This window comes from Haliaeetus albicilla, chromosome 10 (genome assembly GCF_947461875.1).
Source record: "Haliaeetus albicilla chromosome 10, bHalAlb1.1, whole genome shotgun sequence".
Classification (NCBI taxonomy): domain Eukaryota; kingdom Metazoa; phylum Chordata; class Aves; order Accipitriformes; family Accipitridae; genus Haliaeetus; species Haliaeetus albicilla.
Genome location: NC_091492.1, coordinates 25,269,248 through 25,294,102, shown reverse-complemented (window position 1 = coordinate 25,294,102; position 24,855 = coordinate 25,269,248). Strand labels below are relative to the sequence as shown.

The 24,855-nt window shown below is 57.0% G+C and overlaps 2 protein-coding genes across 2 annotated transcripts in view; both read right to left on the bottom strand.

Annotated features, from left to right (window-relative positions):
* GATAD2B (GATA zinc finger domain containing 2B) overlaps positions 1-14,259 on the bottom strand; it is a 45,806-nt gene extending 31,547 nt beyond the window's left edge. Inside the window, exon 1 of the mRNA XM_069794306.1 lies at positions 14,109-14,259. The gene's annotated coding sequence lies outside the window, so the exon portion shown is untranslated. The remainder of the gene's footprint in view (positions 1-14,108) is intronic.
* A 981-nt stretch (positions 14,260-15,240) lies between these two features.
* Positions 15,241-24,462, bottom strand: DENND4B (DENN domain containing 4B). Its single transcript, XM_069794304.1, has 27 exons — positions 24,378-24,462; positions 22,182-22,492; positions 21,851-22,103; positions 21,689-21,758; positions 21,360-21,529; positions 21,040-21,281; positions 20,883-20,949; positions 20,731-20,789; positions 20,484-20,628; positions 20,215-20,390; positions 19,996-20,096; positions 19,698-19,913; positions 19,468-19,613; positions 19,249-19,388; positions 19,042-19,165; positions 18,704-18,910; positions 18,487-18,615; positions 18,231-18,387; positions 17,584-18,170; positions 17,386-17,508; positions 17,126-17,301; positions 16,589-16,712; positions 16,256-16,489; positions 16,070-16,175; positions 15,802-15,967; positions 15,660-15,724; positions 15,241-15,557 (listed from the first exon to the last, which is right to left on the bottom strand). The coding sequence occupies exons 2-27, from the start codon at positions 22,478-22,480 to the stop codon at positions 15,412-15,414; spliced, it is 4,428 nt and encodes a 1,475-aa protein (XP_069650405.1). The 5' UTR covers positions 22,481-22,492; positions 24,378-24,462; the 3' UTR covers positions 15,241-15,411.
* Positions 24,463-24,855: the final 393 nt, after the last annotated feature.

Sequence of the window (24,855 nt, the reverse complement as noted above, 5' to 3'; positions counted from 1 at the left end):
TCTAGAGGTGGAACCAAGCAGGTAAAGATGAAACGTGGGAGGAACCAGCAGTAAGGATGATGGTGACAAGTTCAAGGCCTCGTTAAAGAATTAATGTGCATTTTGAGTGTCCACCACACCAAGCTGCTCCTCCAAAAGCAACAAGGATAGAAATGATTCACGTTCATCTTAGTCCAGCTCCACTGAGCCCATCAGCTTTTTATAAAACCAGAATTATTGAATTTGGTTTCTTTATGCTGAAAGCAGAAATAAAGCCAACATTCCCCTGGTCTTTGCAAGCCAGAATGAAGAACCTGAGAGACAAAGAGCCTGAAGTGAAAGTGAAGCAAAGCTGGGCTACTAATGCTTACCCTGCTACATGTCCAGAAATAGGCAAGATGGTTTTTTTGAATGACCGTATCCTTTTCACAAGGTATGTCTCATACATTTTACCATTTAAAGTTCCTATCCAAAGGGAAAGACCTAGGGGTCACCCACCTCCCCACACTACATCCTTTATTAGGACCGGTCTGGTCTAAACCCCTTCCATTAACGAGTCAGTTCAAGCATTTTCCAGAGCTAGTGAACCAAGAGATGACTTCAAAACCCAGCACAAACCCAGCTTTGCCAAACACAGAACAGGAATCGGTGTCTCAACAGTGCAGATGAAAATGGTTGGGGTGACCGGGCGGCTGAAATAACTAATAAAATGGGAACCTTCCATGTTGGGTTGCAAATCACAAAATGGTGCTAATCAAAGTTTAACAAGACCGCTAGTGTCAATTTGGAGAGACTCCTTGCACATAATTAATATTAGTATTACACTTAATTTATTTGTGGAGCAAGCAGAAGTGACCGACTTACAAATTACATCTTTGTCAAGATAGCGCACACAGGTTTCACTGGTTTTACACGCTGAAAGTGTTATCAAAGCATCTTCTAAAAATAAAGCTATTACACAGCACACAAATAACCATGTAATCTATAATACCCAGTAACTATCATGTATTAGACAACCTATGGGCTGCAGAGAATCTGGTAATTAAGCAGAGTTTCAATGCTACTCCAAGCACTGGTACTACCAGAGTTTGCCTTTATTAGATAAAATGGAACAATTTCGTTTACAAAGGGGGAAATAACTAATTACATGGTAGTTACCATAGATTTATAAACTAATGAGGTGGTGGTTTGGGCCCCAATAAGATTTAGTTCCAGGCTGTGTCCACTGAAAACGTGCAGACCAAGTGGCAGGTCATGAGAAAACGGAGAAGAGAAGCACAAGATAAGAAATTGCTATTTTTTGAGAAAGCCCAAGCGCATTACAGCTGAGAAGTCTTCAGAAATCCTGAGGTTCTGCTTGAAGAAATGATGTGTTCGGGGTCTCTGGGGGAAAAAGAAGGTATTACATTAGGAAACCCCTCTTCCATACGGTGTGAAGAAAGCCCCCAGCCTCCAATGTGCCACAGTTGGTGGTCATGACTGGTGGGTACGGCCCCTCTGCGCAGAGATGGGCAAGTGTGGCTTCTCCCAGGGAGCAAACACTCATCTTTCACGGTACTTGTTCAATCCTGGGAAAAAAACCTACATGGTGATACCTGGAAAATGCTTCTCAAGTCCAGCTGGAGTTGGGAGGCAGCCATCTCACCAACATCCCAGCACTGGTTTTCCTTTCCCTCTGCAGACTGCCATTACCTTTAATGTAATGCTGCTTGTGTTCGATCACAAAGTTGACCCTCTCTTCATTTAAAACCGAGAATTGAGATGTTTTTGCTGACTATCTCTCAACACTCAGGCCTAAGCAACATGTCCTTGGCTGCGGGTCTTTGCAGCTGAAATTCAGTTCCCTGACACTGGGTCCACCCAGTATGATGCTCAGTGCAGCCCCAGCCCATACACTGGTATTCACTGGTACTCACTGGTATTCACCTCCCCAGGCACCACAGGGAGACTCTGCCCAGCCTTGCAGTTTGCAATCTCTTCACCATGTCATGGAGAAACATAACTGGTATCAAGGAGAAGACTGCACTACCTCAAATGGTTCCCTCTAGAGAAATCTCCTTCCTACACTTGTTTATCTCACCTCGACGACTTCAGCCCACCGCGGCAAAAAGTTTCTTCACCACTTTGCTCTGTCTTCAGGCATTTCCATTCTCTGGGTTTTTTTTAGGACCGTTTCATGCTTTTTCCACACTTGTCATCTTCCTCCAGACCTTTCATCCTGGTCTTAAGGCATGCAGAGTTTCAGCAGAGATTAAACTGTTTCCAACAAATTAGGGGTGGCTGAAGATGCCCTACATCTCTCCTCCTGTCCTGTCCTTTATCCCACTGTTGCGAGGCTTCTGAAAGATCTTTATGGCCAGGATGGGGAAAGGTATTGGTAAAACATCACTGGACTGTTCATTTAATTGAATTTTAGGGTCCTTTCATAAGGACCCATCCTCTGGGTGCTTCTATTTGCAGTATGAAAAGGCCTTTGACAAAGTCTGCAAAAGTGCTAACAATAGCTGCTTTTATGCAGCTCTGTTTCCCGAACCCAATTCATTATCTGCAGGTGATCCATCGCTGAGAAATCTCTCCTGATTCCCGTCAGCTCTGCTGGGTGATTAGCCCAGAAGTCCCCATCTTCTCTTCGTTTACACTTTTACGGCAATTCTTATATGTAATACACAAAGGACAGGTGGCAAGGGTCTCTAGGCCAGCAAACCTTCAAGCTTTCCCAGGTAACTAATCAGGAAGTAAGAAAGAGGCAGCCAACCAGGAAAGTAGGATGCGATCGCCTTGAGTTAATTTATTGGGACGAAGTATTTGGAAAGTTTGAATTATAAAGTCACTTGTTAAAGGACTAATGTAGCGTGGCACCCAAGTAATGGCAGGGTGAGATTTAGCCTATGATCTGACCACTGCACACTGGTCCAGGAAACGGCAGTGCCACAACCCCAAAATAAGCAGTAAAATTGGGTAATGCTCCCGACACCGGGGACAAGTGATGAATCCATCGCACTGAACCACACAGGAGAAGGGTGTAAGAGATGAAGAGCAGAGGGTGGGTTTGAAGGTACAGGCTGGTAACGAGGTTAAGCCCAGAAGACTCAACACCCAGTGTGAAGATGGCAGGAAGGCTAATTTCATATACAAACCTGTTATATGAAGTTATGACAAGATGAAAGCCCACGATCCAAAGAGCAGCAAACGTCACAATAGTCATTGGGGAGGAGAAACAGACTGAATTACAACACTTCTACTGAATTTTCAATTCAATCGTAACTAAACATCCAATGACAGACAGTTGTTGGTGGTGTAAATATAAGAATACTAATAAAGTCAGCAATAACATCACTTTAGCACTAAAGGATGGGGACACCAGCAGCATCGCTCCTCAGTGTTGCCTAAAGCCTGCACTGAATATCCAGGCGAGACTCCATGAGGAACCAAAGGACTAAAATGCCGATCAGAATACAGACTTGCATCTGTGCTGCTGGTATTTCAAATCAACACATCTAAGAACAATAAATCTCTCCTAATCATTTTTCTGGGAAAAAAAAACCCAAACAACCCAGTCGTCTGGACTGTTACTGCTCTTCATTGTGCCAGGGCACACCGGTTTCCAACACAGCAGGACCCAACCGGGACAGCTTTCTGCAGCAAACCAAGCCATGGGAATAGGGTGGGTTTCACCAGAACTCATCTCTTCCCTTGTTGCTTATTCCCCACCTGTGCTGTCCTTCAACTATATATCTGTCATTCAAGCTGCCTCTTCTCCAAAACAGAGGCTTCCTGGATCAAATCCCCTCCTCTTCATGTTTTTCGGACTTTCTTTCCTTCCTTCTCATTAGCTAATAGCAAGCAGATGATCGTCATCATCATAATACAGCTTCAGACTAACAAGTACTTTGAAAAATACTTTGGTAAAACTGGAAGACAATTACATGAGGAAAGAAATGATTTTTTTTTTTAATTTGCCATTCAATACCACTTCAAAGCTGGTTAATCTCAAGGCAAAGGAACTGGTTAACAAGGTTTCACCAGCAAACTCACATGAAGCAGAACAACATTCACCAGGAAAAGACCACCAGGACTGGCTCAGCATAATCCACAGTTACTTCATTTTCTATGGGCTAGTCCCCACTGGCATAACCCCACTACCTAAATTCAGTCCAGGTCTGGGATTAACCCCTCTGAAATGGATCAATTCTCTTTAAAATGCAACAGCACCAAGGCTCAGATTTGTCCTTTGACTGATCTCCTTTGAATTTTGCAGTACAGTGCCAAGGTTAGCTCCCCTCACTCACTTTTAATGGCAATTTTAACCAACAGGTCACCATCCATGACACCACCAACTAGCTGCAATGCGATATTTTCATCACAGTGCTATCCCACCGGAAAGTGAATGGACGGCAGTCCTATTTCTATCCTCACCACAAAGCGTGGGAAGCTAACCATGTCCAGCAGCTGCCCGCTTCCCAGTCCAGTTGTTTTCAGCACTGAAACGTAAAACTAGCGAGCAGCACTTTGGGTCCACGTATTTCAGAGCAGCAGACTAAATGAGAGCAAAGCAAGTACAATTAGCATAAAAATGCCAGGGTGAGAGCAAAACAACAAAAAATTCCATGCGGGGAAGAGAAAGCAAGGAGCCCAGGGGCTGCTGGTGGTCCAACCAAACCCCATTTGCAAGCCATCAAGAAAATGGGCTTGCCGGCACACCGACAGGAACACCCAAAACTGCCATATGGTGCCCAGCAATTTATTAAGACATCCTTGGTGGCTTGCAGCAAGCTTCCCGACCCATTATTCCCTCGATTTATCCAAATCTCAGCGAGACACACTGACTAAATACAGCTGAGCCCAGAAGAGAGGTTATTTAAAAATGGTATTGCTGAACAAATTCAAGATCTGATTTTCCGTTAAAGCCATTCCTTTAAAACCAAGTCTATTAGCATCTTTATTTCAGCAGACATATGTGTTGTTCCAGGGCTACTGAACACAGTGTTAGGTTAAACTGGTGCCTCCAAATAGAGAACAGAGGCTCCAACCACAGACACCAAAGTGCCGCTATTCTCCACACTGCTGCTGGTTTGTTGAAATTGTTGCAGGGACTAAAACAATAAGCTATTGAAATGCAAAATCGGACTCACACTGCACTAGTAGGTATTTAAAATTGTCAGGTCTCCAAGATTAAATTAGAATCAGGGACTTCAATAAGAAGCAAGTCAAGGAGTGATTCATAGAAGGGGAAAATGCATTAGGTTTGGACTTATTCAACAACAAGGAACTATTACCAAGCAACCATTTTGAAACTCTCTGAAAGTCTGCATCTGTCTGATTTCCTTTCACTCAAAATTCCCTTTTAAAAAACAAAAATCTAAAGAGCAGCATCTCTTGACTGGTGACAAAGGTAAGCCAGACTGTGCAGGGCGTTAATAGATGTGCTTGAGGAGCAAATAGCTTCGTTCCAGATATGGAAGCAGCATCTCCACCTGCACAGGCTACACCCCACACATCAGCCACCCGCTCCAGGTAATTGCTACAAACCACCATCTAAAGGGTGGATTTAAACTGGGTGCAAACTGGGAGCAGCTCAGCTGATGCTCAGATTTCCAGCTACTCCCCAGTCCAAGCCCTGGTGCAGACCTTCACTCAGCCACCTAATCAAGACAGCGATCCAACTTTAGCAAATACTTTACAGCATAAATCTTAAAATTTCCGATGATTACATAGCAAGTCACACAGCATAAAGGACAAGTAGGTTTTCCATTCAGTATCTCAGTCCCTCACTGAACACGGGTAGTGCTGGAGTGCAGACAGAGAGACTATACCTGCAGATGTTTGTAAAGACGCTGCAGAGTTTCATTAACTTTACGCAGTTTGTTTCTGGATACATGCATACAGCTCCCAGTGACTGACTGGGAAAACAAAACTTTTTTTATATATATATAATTTTTTTTTATATATATATATATATAAAAGAACCATTTTAAAATGGCAAAGTGTTTAAATTTAAAACTCCAGATGACAAAAAAAAAACCCCAAAACATTATGATTGGCAAAGCATATGGGGCCATTGAGACAATGCCCTGCCCCCTCCCTCCCTCAGCAGCGAAGAGTTTCAGCTCTTTTGTCTTTTCAGGGACTAAGTTAATTTTATTCTACTCAAACAGTGACTCTGCTGCAGACAAAAGGAAAAATGAAGACCCACTGCAGCGAAACAAGTTTTATAATTCATTAAAGTGAATTATCTTTCTGCTAAAAACTGCGTTAGGCAGTCGGGAAAAGAAAAAAAAGACAAGCAAACTGTTAAACCCAGAACTTGTCAGCAACAAAAACCTCGTAGGCAGGAGGATTTCAGGTCATCCATCTCCCTTCACATCTCCCTTGCTCCTCAAAGGGATGATGCCATACCAGGGCGCAGAGCGAGATCTCACATGTTTGCTTTGCAAGTCTTTGTGCTGGGATGTCAATGAGAAAGCTTCTTGCACGGACCAGAGGAGACAGGGAAGCCGGAGCTGACTTACACCCCACAGCACCTCACCAGGGCGAACATTTCTGGGGCAAAAGAGTTAGATTTTGTCTCTGACGAGAGGCATGTCAGGAGGACACATCCTGCTTCCTTGCTGAGAGCTTGAAGAAATACACTTCCATCTGTTTCCTTGCTGGTAGGGATGCAACCAAAATTCAGGCTCAGCAGAAGAGGGATAAAAAGCCTGATCCCAACACATGAGCTCACCAAGAGGCCAGGGAGAGGTCCAGCCTCTTTCCTCTGAAATCCTGTTTCTGTAGCTTGCTTCTTGGGACCCCTCTGCCGTGGGAAGAGGAGGGATGTGCCTGTCTGCTCCCCAGGGGAACCCCAGCTATCCGAGACTGTAATTTCAGGCCTGGAAAGATTTGGACAGGGAAAGGCAATCCTTCAAGATGCCACATGCAGAAGGGCTTCTAGTCCCTGCAAATATTTATGCAGGTTTGCATAAATATCCTGTTTCTAGCTCCCCACTACCAAACCAGAGTGTTAACCGGAATGAAAGTATTTAAACGTTTTGTCTTCACGTATCGAAGCACATAGCTGCTCTGCTCCCAGGTACGGACGGGGCATAACCCAAAACTACAGGTCCAGGAGATGGAAAACAGGCAGTAAGTAAGCAGCAGTGTCCCCTTCCCAAGACAGCAGATGGATTTTGGTTAAGTCTAATCCCAAAGAAACGAGATTCTTGCATTCATTTTCTGAGATTCAATAAAAATGAGGCCTAAATCCAGGATACTCTGGAAAAATACGCTTATTGGCTTCAGGCAGTTTGAGCTTATGGTCACTACAATTTGCCCCAGAAGCCCAGTAGCACCGCTACCACCAACCCTTTAGGATCCAAAACTAGGTGTTTTAAGGCATTTTTAACTCTTCCATTGAACCAAAAGGCACATGGTCACAAGTTATTTTATTATTAGCACCGTCTGGCCCCTGCGCAGTTGTATCGAGCTGCTATTTTGACGCAGGCGCCCAAAAGGCACAAGCACACGGCTCCAGCAGCGGGCACACTGGGAGAGCGCATGCACCAGCCACCCCACTGACAGCACCGTGTGTTTGCATATTCAACAGCAGTGAGTTTTGCCTTTAAAAGACCAGGCATGAAAAATTTACGCAGGAAAAGAACCACGAGAACGCCAACTGCTGCAACGAAAACCAATAAATGGGAGGAAACACGCAGCTCAGGGCAGATCCTCCAGCACCTCCGAGCACAACAGGACACCTTTCCTCCTTCCTCGCTGCTCCACGGGACCGGAGGAGACACAGCTCATTTCAGCCCGAACCAAGAATTTCTCTGGCTTTTGCTTTCCATCACAACCTTAATGGTCTTTTAATGCCTCTCTCTCCCCTCTCACAACCCTTTCGATCATCCGGCAGGATGCTCCTCCGACCTTGAGGAACCAGGCAGGGCTTGTAAGCAAGGACCACCTCTAATCTATCATCAGGACTCTGAAATCGGACAGTTTCAGGGCTCGGCCCCCAAATACGCACTCAATCCTGAGCAGCAGCGCCCTTCATCCAGTGAAGGCCTGTTAACCCATCCCAGCACGTGCATGGCTCCACCGGAGTTGGCACCACCTATCTGGAAATACCTGCTGCTGCCACAAAGCCAAAAGACTTTGATTAGGGATGAAACAAAATGGATGCGACTTCACAGGACCAATGTGCAACGGTTGTGTCGAGGCTCCGTGGAAAAAAAGCCCCCAAGGCTCTTTATAGACTCCTCCGCGACAATCTTCAGTCTAATTTTAGAGAGGAGGCTTGGAAGCGCCTCTCCTCACACCCTCCAAATTCCAAATGCTGGTCCTGGTCTTCAGAAGGATTTCAGTCATATTCTGGATACCGTTATCACAAATAACCAGATAATATTCTTCATCCAAAAGGCAGAGTTGCAAAACTAAGTGCAATCCAAAGTTTAGCGTTATCCCCCTTTCCTCAATACATCTTAAATAATCCCATCTTTGCGAGTGCTGAGAGCAAGCAATTAGAAGTGATATGCTGCATTTACATGAAAATCATGGAGAATAAAAAAAAGAATAAATCCCAGCACTGTAGCCTCTTCCCCGACCCACTTCCCACGGATGGGGACAAGCTTTCTGAGGCCTGTGCATGCAACAAGGCACTTGACAAACCTAAAAACATCCGACCCAAGATAATCACCCACTCTGGTTTTGCACAAGACAAGACTGTAAGGCGACAGGAGGGAACTGGTTAGTCACAACAAGGAAGCCTCTGTACCTTAGGGCAGTATTATCAGCAAACGGGACAGAGCTCTACTTGAAAACATGGCTTTGTTTTGTTAGAAGTAGCACCTAGAGTTGTTAAAACAAACAGAGGGAGAACCTCACTCTTGTATTCATTACACAGAGCTCATTGCCCCAGTTACCTGGGTCACACTGGGGAAAAAAAACAACAAAAAAAACCAGACCTTGAAACTACTTCAGTTTTCCTTGATTCCATGAAAAAAAAATCCTAATGGCATTCTTTAAGATTTTGGGCATCTGAAGGTGAGAGAGCAAAGGGCAAGGAATCCCTCCAAGGAAATACCTATGAGATGAAAAAGCTGCGTGGTTCAAGGGCGGGACCTTCAATGCCCAAATGAACCCTCCCATGCCTGGGGGTCCCCAGGTCCCAGCTCCCCTCCCCAGCCCAAGGCGGTTTCTCTCTGTAGCCCCACTGAAGCCAAGCCACATCCATCGCCGGACCCAGGCACCACCATGATGCCAGGACCACTTCCATCCTCTGCCCAGTTAACCCAGGAGATAACCCTGATTCCTCTCCAAATCAGGTTTGGTGCATGAACCCAGCGGTGTCCAAAGGCCAGGTTCCAGTTTAGCTGGAGGTCTGGGAAAGAGCAGGAAAGCTTACAACACTGTGCTCAGCTGGTGATCCTCAGGGAAGGGGGAAAGCCACCATCAGCCTCAACTGCTCCATAGACAGCTGGAAAGCACCAGGACAACCACCAGGTATGTAGCTCCAATTTAAGGTTAGCAAAACTTTATGTCCATTCATTTCCAGCTTCAACAAAAAAAGCAGGAAAACAAGAAGCACTGCACATCCACAGGCCACTGGCATCCCTCCGGCCACGAAGCTTTGTTGTCCACCCCAACCGCACTGTGAGAGCATGGGCAAGCTGGGCTGTCTGAGCCCCTGAAAGCTAGACCCTGACCATCACACCAGGTGGGTTGATGTATTCTTCAAAGTCCCAATTTCAGAGTAATGCTCTTTACAGGAAAAAAATAATTAAAAAAAAATATCTTTTTCAAGTGACACAAATAAGCATTTCAACTCCAGCTCTCACAGTCAGTATGTGTCACAGCAAAACCAGCCTCTCCCCAGGCAGACAGTCCATTGGGACACATGCGAGCACAGCTCCTCGCTTTTCCACCGCTTTCCACAGAAACCTCCTGAAGAAAGCACAGCCAAGGCAGAAAACATTTGTGATTTTTTTTTTTTTTTAAATAGCCAAATTACCTGAAATACTGAAACCAATCAAGAGAAATGACTTGAAGTCTATCCATAAGAGTGAAGGAGAGAAATACGGGCTCATCACAACATCTCACTTCCCAGGCCCCGTCGCTTGGTGCATCGCCCCGAGATGCTGCAAACTAAGTTATGGAGCAGTGACATATCATCCTACATGTTTAAAAAAAAACCTGCAAAATAACCTACACACAACAGAAAAGTCACAGCAAATGAAACCCCAGCCATCTGTAACCAGGCTCCTCTGAACCACCTCGAGATTAAGGAGCAGAAATCCACGAGTCCCTGGGCAAAACCCAAAACCACAGCTTTCCATGGAGGGATGGCTCACGGCACCGAGAAGCTACAGAAGCAAATGGATCCCCAAACCATGTCCGCACTCGACCTGCCCACGCAGAAGCACCAGTGAGGTCTCAGCACAGCAGCCCCACATAAAACTAAGTTTCTTCTCCATCTTCCAGCAGTCAATCCAACGCTATAAAATTGCAGCGGCATGTGGCACGGCCTGATAGGTTGAATTTCTGTGCGTGAGGTGGATAGCTTTACACAGGGATTAGATTTATGGCCAATCTCTGGTCTTTTTGTGGTTTTGTTTTTTTGGGGTTTTTTTTTGTTGTTTTTTTTAAACAGAAACATTTTGCTGGTGTGCCTCGGTGCTAACACGATGCGGAGCCATGCATTCAGCGCTCGCACACCAGCAGCTTTAAACACCACCCGAACCAAATGCCCCTTTAAAAAATAAAAGTCACTCTCCATGGGGTAATACACTGGGTTGTAAAAAAAAAAACAACAAAACAGGTATTTCCCACCCACCCCACCCCCCAATCCCTAGTTCTTGTTATTGCCAAAACATTTTAAAAATGATCAATTCTTACAACCAAGCGGTGCAACAGGACTCCTTCCGAGCCGGGATGAGCAGGGCCGCTCAGCAGACAAAGGTTCCCCCCTGGCTGGCTCCCAAAAAGGGGGGAGTTATCCCATGTACAGGGGCCGCAGCTCCCTACCCCCCCACACCCCGCAAGACCAGGGTCCGGTAAGCAGTTTGTTGTTGGGTGGGGAAGAACAAAGCGCAAAGAACTATCAATTAGCAGGGAAATAATTTTTTAAAAAAATACAGGTTCCGTGATTTTTTTTACTTAAATGCTGAAGGGTCTAGCGAGTGATGAAAGCAGCTCAGTGAATGAATCCAAGAAGCTCCTCTCATTTAAACCCCCCTGCATCTTGCAAGTAGTTGATCACGAGCCCTGCGCCGCTCCCTCAGAAGAAAACATTGGCAGAAAAGACACTTTCAAGAGCATCTTAAGTTTAATTAACTCTGCCAAGTAGATATTTCTGCTCTCCCCCTTCCAGAAACATTTGAAAGGAGGCAGCAAACCCCCCCCCACCGCTGTGTCAGAGCAGCCGGGAGCACAGCAGGGACCGGGATGCTCCAAGCAGAGCCGGGTGCCATGACCAGCAGGAGCCCGTTAGCCATCGGAAGAGGAAGCCAGGCTGCTCTCGGCACAGGCAAACCGCAGCACTGCAAAGATGGATGCTCCCTGTCAGCTGCACGTCACATTTGGTTTCATGCAGCCTCGTGATCAGGAAAAGCGCCAAAGCGAAGGTTGTACCTCGCACTGAAGATCTTAACGGCTCGGAAATCAGGTCGTTGTCCCCCAAGATGGGTCTTTTTGGCCATTTCCCACCACCGCCAGGCGATCAGCAGCTCCAATGCACCCAGGAGAACCAAGAATGCAACAAATTCCAGGCATGCTCCTAAATCACGGCGAGGCAGGGGGATCCCTACAGACACCCGTCCAAGGGGACACGAACCCCATTACGGATAAGGCGCGAACATGGTGAAGGCATCGTTTCACCCCAAGAGCACCGGGCCCCAGTGGCACCCCGGCTCGATGGCTACACCAAGCTCCCCCAGTGCCCACGTGAGATGAAATTGCGTTTGCCCTCGGTGACAGCAGCATCACGGGCCATTTAAAATCCAGTGATGTGCCAGAGCAGAGCACCAGCATTTAAGGGGGGTGGGGGTGGGGTGTCTCCCTGCACACCTCAACAGCTCAAACGCAGCTGGCTCTCAGCTCCCCGGTGAGAAGGCATGCAATCCTCTGCCAGTAGCCAACCACGCATAATCCTTAAAAACCACTGTCCTCTTGAACCGCTTGTTGTTGCAATCCTTCCCCAACCCCCACTGAAGAACACCGAGAAATAAGAGTCAAAACCTCCCACACCTTCTTCCAGAAGGACGCCGTTCCCCACGGGCTCGTACCCCCCCCTTCCTCCTCCAGCCTGTCAGCAGCAGAGGCAGGCTCAAAGAAAGAAAAAAAAAAAAAAAAATCCATTTTTGGGGGTGATTTCAGCAAACAGAAGGCGAGGAAGGCAAGGCAGCTAAAGCGAATCGATAGGATCGCATCCATATGCTGTCGCTCTTCCTCCTTGCTTTCAGCTACCCTCCGCTTACCCAAACCACCTCCTCCTCCTCTTCCTGGCAAAGCACCCCCCACCATCAGAGACCCTTCTTTCTAGCCGTGGAGGGGAAGGGAGAGCATTTTTAAAAACCTAAAACGCTCTTATTTTGGAAAATTGAGCAAAGGGGAGAGGAATCATGCTGCCCAGCTTCCCAAATGTCGAGTAAGGAAGGGCCTGGGCCTCCCCAGAAGAGGCATTTTCATCCTCCCCCACCCCGATCCTCACAGCAAAAGGGGAAGGGGTGCGGACAGGGCTGCCTGCGCTGCCCACAGGGAAGGAGTAGGCAGTCGCTGGACTCTCTTGCTCCACATTAAAGGCGAGATGTGAAAGTTTTCCGGGCTGCCCCTCTCCTGGTTTTGACGTGGGGAAGCAGCATCAGGAAGAGGAGGGGGGGAGTGAAGAAAGGAGGCAGAATCCTGGAGGGCAGAAAACCTCGTTTCCCAACCGGCGGCAGAGCGAGGCAGGGACAGTCAATCACTCGTTCCCATCACCTCCCTAACGAGGGAAGAGGGAAATGCTGTGATGGCAACGCAGAAGGAAACGGGAATCGCAGAAGGAAATGGGAATCGCAGAAGGAAACACGGCAGAAGAAGAGGGAACAAAGGGGGTGTCCCCTCTGGGTGACAGGGGAAGCAGCCAGCCCCGAGCTCCCCCATCATGTAGGGCTGCTCTATCGCAGCATTACTCCCCACGAAGCAGCGGTACCCAGCCCCAACGCCAAGGATGCCGGGGTGGGGGGTGTACACAGACCCCGCTCCCCCCAGACCCTCCAGGTGCACAGAGAAGCGGCTGCTCCCACCCCACTCTGTCGCCTGTGGTTAGAGGGAGACGGCCGCCCCCTCCCTGCTCTCCCTTGCCCCAGGGACCTCCCCCACGCACACCAGGCCTGGAGCCAGGCAGCGCCCGCACCCCGCTTCCCCACCGCCCCCGGCCCAGACAGCCCCACCCCGGCCCAGACGGTCCCCAGCCGGGCAGGGACCGGTGTTCCCCCCCCCAGCCCGGGCGGAAGAGCCAACACCCCGTTTTTACCACGGGGTATCCCCGCCCCCAGCCCTCCCCGCCCATTCCCGAGGGCTGGGCTACCCCTGCCAGCCCCCCAAACCCTAGGCTCTGTATCCCCCCAAAACCCTGGGCCCCTGAGCCCCCCCGCCCCCCGAGCTCTGCACCGTTCTAGCGCCAGCCCCAGAAGCCCGGGGCTCTGCCCCCCAAAACCGCACGGCTCTGACCTCCCCCTCAAATCTCTCAGCTCTGCCCCCCCCAAAACCCCTCTGCTCCCCGAAATCCTTCTGCGCCCCCCCAAAACCCCACGGCTCTGACCTCCCCCTCAAATCTCTGAGCTCTGTCCCCCCCAAACTCCCTCTGCTCTGACCCCTCCCTTCAAATCTGAGCTCTGCCCCCACAAAGGCACACACCCCCCACCACCACCCCCTGCTCTCCCAAATCCCTACCCTCTGCTCCCCTCACCCCCCCCCCGGGCTCTGTCCCCTACCAGCAGAACCCCCCCAAGCCCCAACGAGCGCTGCTCCCCAAACACAGACACCCCACCCGCCTCCCTCGGCCCCTGAGCTCGGCGCCCCCCGAACTCCCGGGCCTTGCCCGCCCGCCCCCCCCCCCAGCACCCCTCCCCCCCTCAACCGCCGGGCCCGGCCCCCCCCGCTCCCGCAGCCCTCACCTGGCTCGGGGGACGCCGCCCTGGGGGCCGGGGGCGCCGGTGGGTGCCCTGGGGCCGAGCCGGGGCCGGGCCGGGCGGGCGGAGCAGACGCGGCGCCGCAGCCACCCGCAGCCGCTGAGCGCAGCCGGCACCACCACAAACAATACCGCTGATTGGGCAGCGGCCCCGCCGCTTTCGCCCCGCCTGCCGACCCTAGACGCGACGTCTATTGGTATGGCGCGACGACGGACGCGACGTCCCGTCAATCGAATCCGACGGCCTCCTTACCGGGCTCACCACCCGCTTCTTACTGGCGGGCGGTCGCTAAGATTGGCGCGCCGCTCCACCAATAGAAAACCGCCGAGCTTCCCCGCGGGGCGCCTTTAATGAGTCCCCGAGCCTGGACATCCGGGTACCGCCGGCCGCGCGCGGTGTCGGCGGGCAAAAACCGTGTCGTCGTCGTCGTCCCCGCTTTCCCCCCCCCCCTCCTCCGCCCGCGGGGGAATTTCGGCCCAAAGCGGCCGCCGTAGCCGCCCTGCGCCCGGCCCACGTGGCGCCTACTACGGGGCTGCACGTGGCCCGACGCGACGCCGGGGGGGGGGCGGGGCGCGGAGCGGGCCCCGGTACCGGGCAGGGCCGCGCATGGGGGGTGTGGGGGGGGTGTGTGTGTACCGCCCCGGGCTCGCCGGTAGCGGTCCCCAATGCCGAGGCTTCACCCCAGCCCTCAGGCCTCTGCCAGGCCCCAAGATGGCTGCCGTGGCCGCAGGCCAACGCTCTGGCACCTCTTCCCCCCCCCCGATGGCGCAACCCTCCCGGGGGCGGGGTTGGGGTGTCCCTTTCCTCAGCCCCCCACCCTACCCCGGGGAGGGGGGGTCCTGCTCCCCCTTGACGCCCCCCAAGAAGGCGCCTGGCGAGGCAGCGGGGAAAATACCGCAGCGGCTTTTATTTACAGACCCCCTGGGCAGGGGGGGCTCCTATTGCACAGTGCGAGGGGGGGGAAGGAGGGGGAGGCGGCCCCCAACCCCCCCCCGTGACCTCACAAGCCCCCCAGGTGCGGGGTGGTGAGATGGGGGGGGGCGATGCACAGAGCCTCCCCGTGACTGTCCCAGCTGCCCACCCAGCTGCCAGCACAAGCGAGGAGGAGGCGCTGGGGGGGGGAATAAATAAATAAAAATATATTAACACTGACATATAAAACCCTTTGTGAGCCAGGGACTGTGGCGGGGGCTCCCCCCCAACCTGGGGAGTGGAGCGGCTGGCCTGGGTCACCGCCCCCCCCCCCCACTGCTCTGTCCCGGGGGAGGGAGGGCCAGGGGGGCCACCCCTAGCACTCAAGGGTGGCCCCGAAGCTCTTGCGGCAGTCGATGGCTTTGGAGCTGGGGGGCTGCGCCCGCCGCCGCCGCAGCTCCTCCTTGCCCAGGCTCCCCGCCAGCTTGTTGTAGGCCGACTTGTACTTCTTGTCAAAGGCGGCTGCAAGGCGAGGGGGAACACACACAGACACACACACCGGCCATCAGCGGTGCTGGGGGGGCCACCCAGTCCCCCCGAAGCCGCTCCCTGAGCCCCCAGTACCGATGTCCATGTGGTCCCTGCCCAGTGCCGCCAGCGTGAGGAAGAGGATTTCCCGGTAGATGCTCCTAGGGAGGCAGAGCAGTGAGGTGCGGGGGGACCAGCCCAGTGCCAACGAGGCTGGGGGTGGGGGTCACAGCCCTACCTCTGCAGGTGCCAGGGGCCGCCAGGGGCTGCCAGTGTCTCGAGGAAGAGGGCGATGGCCTTGTGCACCTCACTCAGCCCCACGTGGCTCAGCACAGCCTCCAGGAAGGCCAGCGAGAAGGGGTGGCCGTGGGCCCGCCAGGACCTCAGCCGGGTGGGGACATTACCTGGGGGGGGACCACACATGACAGGAACACAGGAACAGAGTGGGGGGGTCAGTGCCACCCCACCGCTGCAGTTCCCCCCCTTCCCACCACCCCCCGACTCACTGTGAAGCCGCCAGAGGACGTAAAGCGGGGGGCAACTGTCGGGCTCAGGGGCCAGGACGTCCCAGAGCAGCCGCACACGCACGGGGGGGGAGTCGGGGGGCTGCGCCTGTGGGACAGGGAGGTGGGCACCATGCTGGCATCCCCCCCAACCCCTAAAACCCCTCTCTATAGCCCCCCCAGCCTTACCTGTGGGGCCGGGGCGACGTGCTGGGAGCCCAGGAGCAGGCGGGGGAGGTTGCTGGGCAGTCCCAGGCGTTGGAAATACCAGACGAGGTTCCAGTAGATGATGGGGTGGCTGTCCACCAGCTCCGGTTGCGCCAGGAACTCACCGCCTTCATTCTCCACCAAACTTTCCAGCTCTTTCCGCAGCACCAATGGGCTCAGGTAGGCGAAAGCCACTCGTTCTGACCGCCGCGGCACCTGTGGGAGAGAGGGGGGGGGACACATACACGCCACTGGGACACCTGGACTCCCCGTTGCGGGGATGGTTGTCTCCCCTCTCCGCAGCCAGCACCATACCACTGTGTCCAGGCAGCCGTTGCAGAGCTCCAGCTCAGCCTCGTCCAGGGCCAGGCAGCGGCGGCGGTCACTGAGCACCGGTCCCTGCGCAGTGGGAGGAGGGAGGGAGCCATCCTCGGCGGCACTGCGCAGCAAAGAGGCAGAGGAGGGGGGAGTTATGGAAATGGCAAGGGGGGTGCACCAGGGAGGATGCTGGACATTTCCCTGGAGGATGGGGGAAAAATGGTGGACAGCAAAGAGGGGGTTTGGGGACACTGGGGACACGGAGGATGCCAAGGCAGATGTGGGACATTGGGGTTTTCTCCCAGAGGGTGGAAGGTTGGGGAACAGCAGCGGGCAGCAAAGAGGGACACTGGGGACACCAGGGACACCAGAATATGTGGGACGTTAAGGCTTTCCCCCAGAGGACAGAAGGACAGGGGATACTGGTGGGCAGCAAAGAAGAGTGCTGGGGAGGATGGGGGACATTAGGGTTTCTCCTGGAGGACAGGGGACACAGGGGTGCGCAGGTGCGCAGGTGGGTCTGGGGGAGCCCACCTGGGGGGCAGCTGGAAGTCCTGGATCTCGATGCTGAGGAAGGGGACGAAGGACCGACCGCAGAAGGGGCAGGTGGTGTTGAGGTTGGAGTCATCAGAGGTCCAGCCAGCCATCACCTCCTCATCATATACCAGCGCGCTGCAGCCCTGGCACCGCGAGCAGCTGGACAGCAGGACCTGGCCAGCAGCGGTGGCAGCACCGTCAGACCCTGCAGTGAAAGTGGGGGGGGGGCCATAATAGGATGGGACGCACCCACTCACCTCCACAGCAGGCGGCTCCTGCCCAGTTGCCCCATCAGCCGGTGGCTCGGAGGACTTGGGAACACCAGCGCTGCCCACCGACGTGTCCGACAGGTCCAACTCGCTGCCCAGCGAGACAGAGCTCTGGGGGTACACGTGCCATCAGCGAGGACAGACAGAGAGACAGACAGTCACCGTCCCTGAAGAGAAGCCAGGTACCTCGGAGGCGGTGGATTCGGGGCGCTCCCGTGGGCGCAGCAGGGTCTCAGCAGGGCTCCGGCGCGGCAGAGGCTCCCCATCTCGCTGCTCAGAGCCCCGGCGCGGACAGGTGGCTTCGGCAGCGTCCCGGGGGCCGACAGGGAGCTCGGTGCTGGCACCCGGCCGGAGTGGGGGCCGCTTGCCGGGGGACAGCAGCTGCTGCAGCTTGGCAGCCAGCCCCCGCCGCGGCGTGCCCCCTGCCAGCCCCCCACTGCTCACCGGCCCCTCATCCACCCGGTCGCTCTCGTCTGTGGCAAAGCTGACGTCCGACAGGCTCCCATCGGCCGAGCCAGGGGGACCCCACAGCCGGGGCGGCAGTGGGTCCAGGGCTGCAGGAAGAGGTGGGGGCCGGGTAGTCGGGGGTTCCTCTGGCCCCCCCCGGCCCCCTTCACCGTGGGTGCCGCCGGGGAAGCTGAGGCTGCCACTCTTCACCAGCCGGGGGGCCAGGGGGGCATCCCGCAGGCTGCGCCCGGCCCAGGTGGTCTGCCGCTGCAGGCTAGGACGGGGTGCCGGGGGGGCTCGGCCACCTGTGGGAGGGGATGAGGGGGCTATCAGCGGGGTGACAGCAGCTCCCCCCGGCCATCCCCCCCCACTCCATCCCCACCTACCTGGGGGGGCAGCAGCAGCAGCAGCGGCAGCAGCCTGGCGTTCCCGCTGGCGCAGGGGCTGTCGAAACTGGGCGGCCCCCAGCACCACGTTGCGGAGCTTGGCCCAGCGCAGGCGCCCGCCCTGCGTGCCCGCCGGCCATTTGCTCTCCAGCACCGCCTGCGAGTGGGGCGGGGAGGGATGAAAACGAAACAGTCACTTGCCGGTGCGGACCCTCCTCGCCCCCCCCCGACGTGTGTGTTCCCCCAAGCCCGTCACCTTGTTGTAGTAGCCGTAGGTGATGGTGTTGGGCACGATGCCTGCACGCTTCATCTCCAGCAGCACCCGCACCGACAGCACTGGCTCCCCATACTGCCCGCAGAGCTGCATCAGGATGCGGTAGCAGACCTGGGTGCGGGCAACCACGGGCAATCAGGGCTGGCCTGGGGTCCCTCCCCACCCCCGGCATGCCTGCCTTGCCCCAAATGCCACCTACCTCGTCCGGCAGCACCACTTTCTGAGTCTCCATCTTGCGCAGGACCTCGTAGGCCAGCTGGAGTGCCCGCAGCTTGGCGGGGGCAGCACGGACGTGGGTGGGCAGGTAGAGGAACCAGAGCCCATAGCAGTGCCCCAGCAGGCACTTGGCCCACATGTCAGGCACCGAGGAGTACTTCTGGGCCACGCGCTGGGCCACCTTCATCTCCTGGGGATGAGGGGAGAAAGAGGAGGGAGCTGGAGGAGGTGGGCAGGCAGGCAGCATCCTGCACCGCCTCGCCATGCTGTCCCATCCCTGCTGAGACCTGGCCAACTTGTCGCACCATTGGCCCTGCTCACCTGCTTGGTCCTGCGTGGGGCTGGGCTGCTGGGAGCACTGCTCCTGGCCTGGCACAGCTGGGCCACCAGTGGGTCCCGGGGGGGCTCCAGGAGCTCGGGGCGCAGGGTGGGGAACCCATCATAGCTAGGGGGGCAGGGGGGAGCAGAAGCTAAGTTGGGGGGACTCAGGGGGCGGCAGGGCTGGGGGGATTAAGGGGGGGTTCTCACCGGTACCGCGCAGGCAGTTCGGCACCATCGGGACCTGCTGGCTGCTCAGGGGGGGTGATGAAGACGGTGTGCTCACCCCCCCGCGGGTCATCCAGCTCCATGAGGGGTGTGTCCTCCGGCTTCTCCAGCTCTGCCTGCACCTGGGGAGGGGGTGCAGGGTGTCACTGGGGTGGGGGGAACGGGGACACAGGGACACGGTGCAGAGCTGGCAGGACCCACCTTATCCACGCAGGTGTCGAAAAACTCGAGGCAGGGGTCTCGGTCGCTGGCGAAGGAGCAGTCCTCGATGAACTGGGTGAAGAGCTGGGTGCGCAGCAGCTGCCCATAAAACCGGTGGTACGCCCGCTCCCGGGACTTGAGGAACCCTAAGGGGACAGGATTAGGGGGGGTTTAAATCCAGCCAACACCCCCACCCCAGTTACCCCTGCCTTTCCCTGCTGCCCACCCACCCTGCAGAGCGAAGAGGCTGCCGGCATCGCGGCCAGCCGGGGCGGGCGCTGGGGCGATGGGGCGCAGGAAGGAGCGGTAACCCCGCAGGGCGCAGGCCATGAAGCGCAGGAAAGCCGCCCGCGCCTCCAGTTCCAGCTGTGCCCGACGTCCCCGCGCCGCTTCTGCATCGCTCAGCAGCAACTCCAGGGACACCTCCTCGCCTGGCCCACTGTACACTGTGAGAGCAAAGGGGGGGGGAAATTAGGCAGGGGAGGGGCACAGGCAGCTGTGGGGTCCCCTCCGGACCCCCCCACTCACTCTCGTCCAGCTGCTGGGAGAGGCTGTACAGCGAGGCCAGCAGCACCTTGCAGGGTCGGCGGGGCAGGGAGCGGGGGGACAGCAGCTTGCGTTCCTCGCTCCTGGGGGGGGACACAAGAGGGACGACGGGAGGGCAGCCAGTGGATCCCCGGCATCCCTCCAGGCAGCAGCCAGCTGGTGAAGCCCACCCCCCCCGGCCAAGAATTGGGGGCCACTCACTGGAAGATGGTGTTGGTGTCCAGGTCGACGAAGATGACATCCCTGGGGGGCTCGTAGAGGTCAAAGTAGCTGGAGTGGATGCCTACAATGAAGGGCACGGGGGCACACAGCACGTCAGCCAGCGCCAGCGGGCACAGCGGGATGTAGGGGCACTGCCAGCGCAGGGGGAAGATCATCTGGGGACAGGACAAGGGCGGTCAGCGCCACGGGCTGGGGTTCCCCAGCACCGCGGCGTGTCCCCCCTGCAATGTCCCCTCCCCAGCACTCACCGCCACCAGGGCTTCGCCCACGCTGGTCAGGACGTCAGGGCGCAGGGAATGGATGAGTAGCTTCTGCTCGGTCAGCACGGCCACCAGCAGTGCCACCGCGTTGTCGGGGCCCAGGTTCTGCAGCAGCGTCAGGAAGCTGGCGCCGCTGCGGGGGGGGGGGACGTCATTCAGCCGCCCCACATCCCCCTCCCATGCGTGTGTGTGTGTGTGTGTGTGTGTGTCCCCAGTGCCCTGCAGCCATCCCTACCTGAGCGGCAGCGGGGATGACACAGGCCGGCACAGCAGCAGGTTATCATACGGGGACATCTGGGGGGACATGGGGACACGGTTGGGCTGGGGGAAGCCAGCATGCGGAAGGAACAGCGGGACAGACACACACACACAGAGATGGTGACTCACCTGGACCAGGATGCGTGGCCGCTGCGGGGATGGGAAGGGGACGTTGTGCATGAAGTGCGAGATGTGCCTGCAGGCAGAGGGGCCCATCGGTGGGGGGAGACGATGGGAGCCATCCCCCTGTGTCCCCCCTCCAAACCTCCCCCTGCCCAGCGCTCACGTCTCGAGGGGCAGCACGTGGGGCCCTGAGATGGAGTAGCGGTAGATAAACATGAGGAACTTGCGGAAGACGTCGAAGAAAGGCCAGTGGGACAGGACACAGATGCTCTTGCGGGTCTGCAGTGAGCGGCCGGCCACAGGCCGTCGGTCTACCACGCTCAGCAGCCCCAGGCGCAGGCTCTGCTTCTCAGACAGCCGCTCCCGGGGAAACGCCTCATGGAACTGGATGGCCGCCCCATACACCTGTGTGGGACGGATGGTCAAGGTGAGACCCCCCCCCCCCCACACTGTCTCTCCCCGCAGCCCAAGCCCCCATCCTGCCTTATCGCCCGAGGCACCAGTCAACACGAAGGTGGAGAAGACGGGTAGTGGGTACTTGGTGTCAGCCGGCCAGCTCTCAATGGTGGCCCCCATGGGCAGGCAGAAGACGGGCACTGATTCGGGCAGGGGGAAGGACTCGCTGTCCTGCTCGGGATAACGTCCCAGCAGCCCTGGACAGACAGACGGACAGAAGGATGAGCCTCACCTTATCAACTCCCCCATCCAGCTGAGGTGGGGGAGGGAGGGAGCACCTGCATGGGCACCCGGCAGCCTGTCAACCCACTGCAGGTTGACACCCACCCCACCTCGATTGCCATGGGAGACCCTACCCGCTTCGTAGACCAGTGTGTTGGCCTTGGCCATAGCGATCTTGTAGCACAGGAACAGGGCAGGGCCCCACTGCAAGGAGGGAGCAGAGAAGGGGGTTGGCACGGGCCGGATGGCGGCGGGGGCATCCCAGCAGCGGCAAGAGGGGGAACCCCAGCACCCACCATGCTGGTGTTGAGGTTCTTATCCACCCGGCAGAAGGTGTGGGGGGTGCTCTCGCCCTTGCTGGGCATGATGAGGCAGATGTCAGTGATCCCCAGTGTGTTGTGGCCGTGGGGCTCAGCTGCCCGCCGGTACATCAGGAAGGTGCGTTGGTGTCCCGGCCCCCCCGAATTGAGGTTGGCTGAGCGGCTGTAGGGTGTCGTGTCCAGGATCTTATAGCCTGGCTTTGAACGGTCCTTGCCCTCGTAGTGCACCCTGGATGGAGAGGAGGGGTGAGGGGGACCCTTGGGGAGCTCATTGCCCTCCCCTCCAGCCCCAGTCCCAAGAACTCACCCCAGCTCGATGAGGGGGGGCTTGTCTCGTCCCCGCTTGTAGCATATGAACATCTGGGGGTTGTTGAGCAGCCCGGCGTTGAGGTCGACAGGGTGGCCCGAGGTGGTGGTCTCGATGCAGGTAAAGCCGTGGGGCACCTCCTCGCCCTGCGAGCGGATGATGACGGCCACGTCGGTGATGGGCTCACTGGGGCGGGCTGGGCGGTGCTGCTGGCTTTCCTCCTCCAGCGGCCGTGAGGTGTCCGTCAGTCCAGCAACCACAAAGTAGTCCACCAGCTGTGGGGGCTTCTCGTCCGACATGGCTCACGGCATCTGGTGGGGGGAGACAGCAGGATGGGTGACACCCCAACCCTGCCCCACAGCCCACCCGGACCGGCCGTCCCCGGCGCCCTGTGGAGCAGGGAAAGCTCCTTTATCGCAGCAGACTGGCAGTGTGGGGTGCCCCACAGCTGAGCCGGCAGCCGTGGGGCACGGCAGAGCTGACGGAGCAAAAGCACTGGGGACGGGAAGGGAGGAGGCTTCCGGTCATGCCGTGAAGCACAGGGCAATGTGATGGGGACCCCCATGGCTCGGGGCAGGGGGGGGTCAGCACCCCACCCCAACCACAGCAGCTGTGGAAGGATACCCTTCGAGCAGCACCTCTGAGACAGGACCCCCACCCTGTGCCGTGGCCCCCCGGCTTGGTGGCTGCACCTCTGGCCTGCAGCCAGCCCCTCTCCCCCTTGCATGCCCTTTCCCTGTCCCCAGCACCCCCAGCTTTGCCTGGGTGCCGCAGGAGGGGTCCGTGGAGGCCACTGGAGAGCTGCGCAGGGCTGGGTAGAAAGGGGAAGGAAGTGGGCGACAAGGCAGCGAACACCCATGTCACACCCCTGCAGCCGTCACCCCCCTCTGCAGGGCACTGGAGTGCAACACCGGCTCTGCCCCAGCCACACTGGGGTGGCAAACCGGTCACAACCCCAAACACGGGGACCCCAAGCAGGGACACCGCGCTGGCCCCACAACCCCAGGAGGAAACCCCCTCAGCCAGTGGGGTCGTGCCCCACTGGGGCTGTGCCAGCATCCCCCGTGCCGGCAGAGGCAGGGACATGGCAGCAGCTGGAGGCTGTCCCCATCCCCCAGCTGGTGACCTCGGGACCCCCAGCCCCACCAGGCAGCCACCCAGGATATTTTTAGCCCAGTGCCACGTGATAACTGACAAGCTGCCGAGACACAGCCCCGGCTCCAGATTTAGCTTCCTGCCACCCGCCTCGCGTGGGGAGAAAGTGGCGGGGGGGGTCCTGCACAGCCAGCCTGTGCCCCCCCCCAACAACCCCCACCTCTCTCACGGGTCCTCCCGACCAGGCCCCTGCAGTGGGGCACCCCACTGAAAGCCAGCAGGACATGGCAGGGTCCTGGATGATCAGTCCCCTGACCTGCCCTCATGTCCCCATGGACCTCCCAGTGACCCCCAGCATGGGCAGCCCCACGGAGGGGTCCTGTGGCAGAGGCAGGGCTTTGCCCCCAGCTGCAGTGGGAACAGGAACTGGCCCCACCGTGAGGCTGCCAAAGGGGAAGCGACGACTGCAGGGGCGGGGGGGACGGATGGACGACCCCCCCCGTGACCCAGCTCCATCCCTAGGGCAGGATCTGGCCGCTGGCTGTGGGGCAAGCCTGCCCCATGACACTGCCCCAAAGGCAGGGGAGCACCGGGGGTCCCCAGGCAGCAGCACGTCCCCAGCAGCTCCTGCCCCACAGTGCCTGGGGACCCTGTCCCACTGCGTACCCTCTGCCCCACGGCTCCCTGCACCCCATGGGGCCGGCAAGGCTACGGCACACACCGCAGCACCCCCCCCATCCCGGTCCCATCTCGGGCTGGAAACCCTGGGGTGGAAATGGGGGCGTCAACAAACGTCAGCCTGGCCACAGAGCCACCCTCCCACCCGCCCCTCTGCACCCTATACACACGGCCGGCCCCACAGACCCTATAGCCGGCCCTATACACCGCACACCCGGCCCTACAGCCCCCCCCCAGCCGGCCCTATGCACCTCAGAGCCGGCCCTATACACCCTGTATACCCGCCCGGCCCCACAAGGCCCGACACACGGCCCCACAAGCCCTGTAGCCGACCCTACAGGCCCTACAGCCGGCCAGGTGCCCCCTAGCCCCGGCCGGCCCCACGCAGGCCCCGACCCGCCCCCCGGCCGCCCCCGCCGGTACCTGCGGGCCGGGCCGGGCCGGGCCGGGCCGCGCCGCTGGGCTCCGCCGGGGCGCTACCGCGCGCCCGCCCGGCCCCGCCGCCGCCCACAGCGGCCCCTGGCGGCCGGGAGGACTCTCTGCACCCGCCGGGGACCCCGGGACCCCCCCCCCCAGCACCCCTAGAACTGCCAGGACCCCCCAAGGACCCCTCCTAGCACCCCCAAGAACTTCAAGGAAACCCCCAAGCTCCCTATGGCCACCATGTCATCTCCCCCCAGCACCCCCAGGAACTGCAGGGACCCCATTGCCCCCCCCAGTAAGGGACCCCAGACCTAAGGGTCTGTCTGGCAGGGCAGGGAGACCTGGAGCAGCTGAACCCCCACTGTGCCCCCCAACCCCCCCCGGGGAGGCCTGGGGGTTCCCCCCAACCACACCGAGGTGTGTGCACATGTCCTTCCCCCATGAAATCAGCCACACGCCATCACAGAGCGCACCCCCC

Bases quoted from the DNA above. Each gene is read 5' to 3' on its own strand.
- DENND4B (XM_069794304.1), bottom strand. From the start codon at position 22,480: ATGTCGGACGAGAAGCCCCCACAGCTGGTGGACTACTTTGTGGTTGCT. The intron at 18,616-18,703 runs GTAGGTGGCATT...GCCCGCACCCAG, and splicing joins AAGTGGTGCTGCCGGACGAG to GTCTGCTACCGCATCCTGAT. The intron at 15,968-16,069 runs GTGAGTCGGGGG...GTCCCCCCCCAG, and splicing joins CGTCCTCTGGCGGCTTCACA to GTAATGTCCCCACCCGGCTG.